At 32.8% G+C, this 2,661-nt stretch overlaps 1 protein-coding gene across 1 annotated transcript; it reads left to right on the top strand.

Moving 5' to 3' along the window:
* Window positions 1-307: 307 nt before the first annotated feature.
* LOC114755729 (thaumatin-like protein) lies at window positions 308-1,067 on the top strand. Its single transcript, XM_028944592.1, has one exon. It carries the CDS (start codon window positions 372-374, stop codon window positions 906-908), a length of 537 nt encoding a protein of 178 aa, XP_028800425.1. The 5' UTR covers window positions 308-371; the 3' UTR covers window positions 909-1,067.
* Window positions 1,068-2,661: the final 1,594 nt, after the last annotated feature.

The following is a 2,661-nucleotide window of genomic DNA, read 5'->3' as shown; positions in this document are numbered from 1 at the left end:
TGCGTATCGTCATTCTGAACGCAGCATTTTATGTAAAAGCTTATAATCCATTGTATCCAATTACCGGCTTTTACATACGTGTGTGTCTATATATATATATATATATATATATATATATATAAATTATGTTGACCCGTAACCTGACTGGCATAATGGAGTCCCGCCATAGTTATAATATACATATATACAGATACATATATACATATACATATATATTTGTATGTGTGTAATGTAGATACGCCCAGGCAGGCATTATCTGTATCGTTTAAATTTCAATAGCGTGAAACCACTGCTTACTGAACCCTATATATATCCATTGTTGCAGTCTATCTTCTTCACAAAGCAATCACCGCATAACTTAGCTCCCAAAAATGACTCCCCTCAAAAGCCTTTGTTTGTTCTCCCTCCTTCTGGTTCTTAGCTTCACTTTTGCTCAGGCCGCCAGGTTTGATATCACAAACAGATGCTCCTACACAGTGTGGCCGGCAGCCTTGCCCACCGGTGGCGGCCGACGACTGAATTCTGGTCAGACATGGTCCCTCGATGTGCCCGCCGGCACCACCAGCGGTCGCATATGGGGCCGAACCGGCTGCAACTTTGACGGGTCGGGTCGTGGCCACTGCAGCACCGGTGATTGTGGCGGTGTGCTCCAATGCCGTCTCTCTGGGGCACCACCTACCACACTTGCAGAATTCTCTCTTAACCAATCCAATAATTTGGACTACTACGATATCTCAGTGATCGATGGTTTTAATATTCCCATGGAGTTTAGTCCAACTTCCAGTGGATGTAGAAGTCTTCGATGCCTTGCTGATAAGTGTCCTGATGCTTACCTTTTCCCTGCGGACAATACTAAAACTCATAGTTGCCGATCAGGAACTAACTATAGGGTTGTCTTTTGCCCTTGAATAAGTTAGTTAATGGCTCCGTGTGTTCTTATTTCCCCACATAAAGAACCATGCAATGTTGTAATAAGAAGCCATTCTCAGCACATCTACTTTATGTATGCGCTTCTCTTTGGTGGGAAATAAATAAAGTCTCAATTATGATTACTATGTATTTTGATGTATCTCTTTTTTTCAAGGCGCATGACGCTTTGGTTCCATGAAAACTATTACTTTCAGTCCTAATTATATAAGAATTAGATAAAAAAATTTTGATTTGAAATATATATAAAACTTTAATTTACTTTGTGTTTCAAAATTTAAATTTTTTTTTAAAGTATCCTTGTTAATCATATATATGAAGGAAATTTTTATCAACATTGGTTACGATTCAAATGACTAAAGATTAGGTGTGTTTATAAGATGGGATGGGACAAAGACGATCCAATCTCGGATAGGATTTTCGTTTTATCTCTCGTCTCTCCCATCCTAAGTAAAATACTATTACATTGATAAATAAAATAAATTCATAACAATTAAAAATAAAGATAATATATTGGAACGAGACACTCCCATTCTGAAAGTTTTCGGGATGGGAGTATCTCGTCCCAGAATAACCGGGAATGAGGATAGGATGCGATGCCAAGACGAGACATAGTTGAATACCCCTACTAAAAATGATATTTAAGGAGAATCACCACAAGTTCATTATAAATAACTAACTTAACAAATTTTCTTAATACTTCTATATTATATAATAACTATTATCTTTAGTTTTTAATATAACAACTAATTGACTAATTTGAGTATATTAAGAAAGTTTGTTAAATTAGGTATTTGTAATAAATATGTGTTATCTTTTCTAAAATACACTTATTAATTATGTGTATTAGTTAAAACTATCATTTGATGAAACCTTTAATATATGCAACAACTACAAAGAACTATTTTGAAAAAAAAATGAATAAGTATGATAGATAAAATGGATTAGTGTCTTATATTTATAACCAAATTAAATATTAAATTAATTATTTTTTATGTTAAGAACTGGAAGTAGTATTAAATTGATCTAAAAGCTAAACACTACCTCCGGTTCTAATTATAAGAGCCAGTTGACTAATTTGAAGAGATTAAAAAAGTAAGTTGAGTTAGTTATTTGTCTTAAATAGGTGTTATCTTTTCTAAAATATCCTTGCTAATTAAGTGTATTAACCAGAACTATCATTGTTAGAATGGCTACTTTGGAAAAACAATGTATAAATATAAGAAACAAAGTAGATTAGGATCTTATATTTAAGACTAAAATAAAAATCAAATAAAATTTTATATCAAGGACGAGGTAGTATATCTCTTTCTTGTCTATTGTTTTTTGCATTCAAGATATATAGCTTCTTTGACCCCCTGTTCTGCTTGGCTTTTTCGTGGTCATGATTAACTCTCTTAGTTTAGGTCTTCTTTTTTTTTCTTTCACCTTTTTTACTTTAGGTCTTTAAACCACGTTAGAGTTCGATGCACCGAAAATAAAATCGTTACCCGCTCTTCTCTAGTCCGTCTCTCTGGTGAAATTCGAGTTCCTTAGTTTACCCAACAGCTAATTACAACTGAAGAAAAATTTCATTTTAACTCCAAAGAAAATAATTAATTTATATTTTCACATGTAAGTTTTGTTTTAGGCTCGTTGATTTATACAATCTGTCTTTAATATAAATTTCAATTAATTAATTTTAAAAAATTAAGGAAGTTACTAAATTATTTTAAATTATTTATATTTATTAGT

Source organism: Neltuma alba, unplaced genomic scaffold (assembly GCF_004799145.2).
Source record: "Neltuma alba isolate B1F8T4 unplaced genomic scaffold, ASM479914v2 tig00010324_pilon, whole genome shotgun sequence".
In the NCBI taxonomy this organism is placed as follows: domain Eukaryota; kingdom Viridiplantae; phylum Streptophyta; class Magnoliopsida; order Fabales; family Fabaceae; genus Neltuma; species Neltuma alba.
The sequence above is the reverse complement of the archived record's forward strand: the minus strand, read 5'-3'. Positions and strand labels throughout refer to the sequence as shown.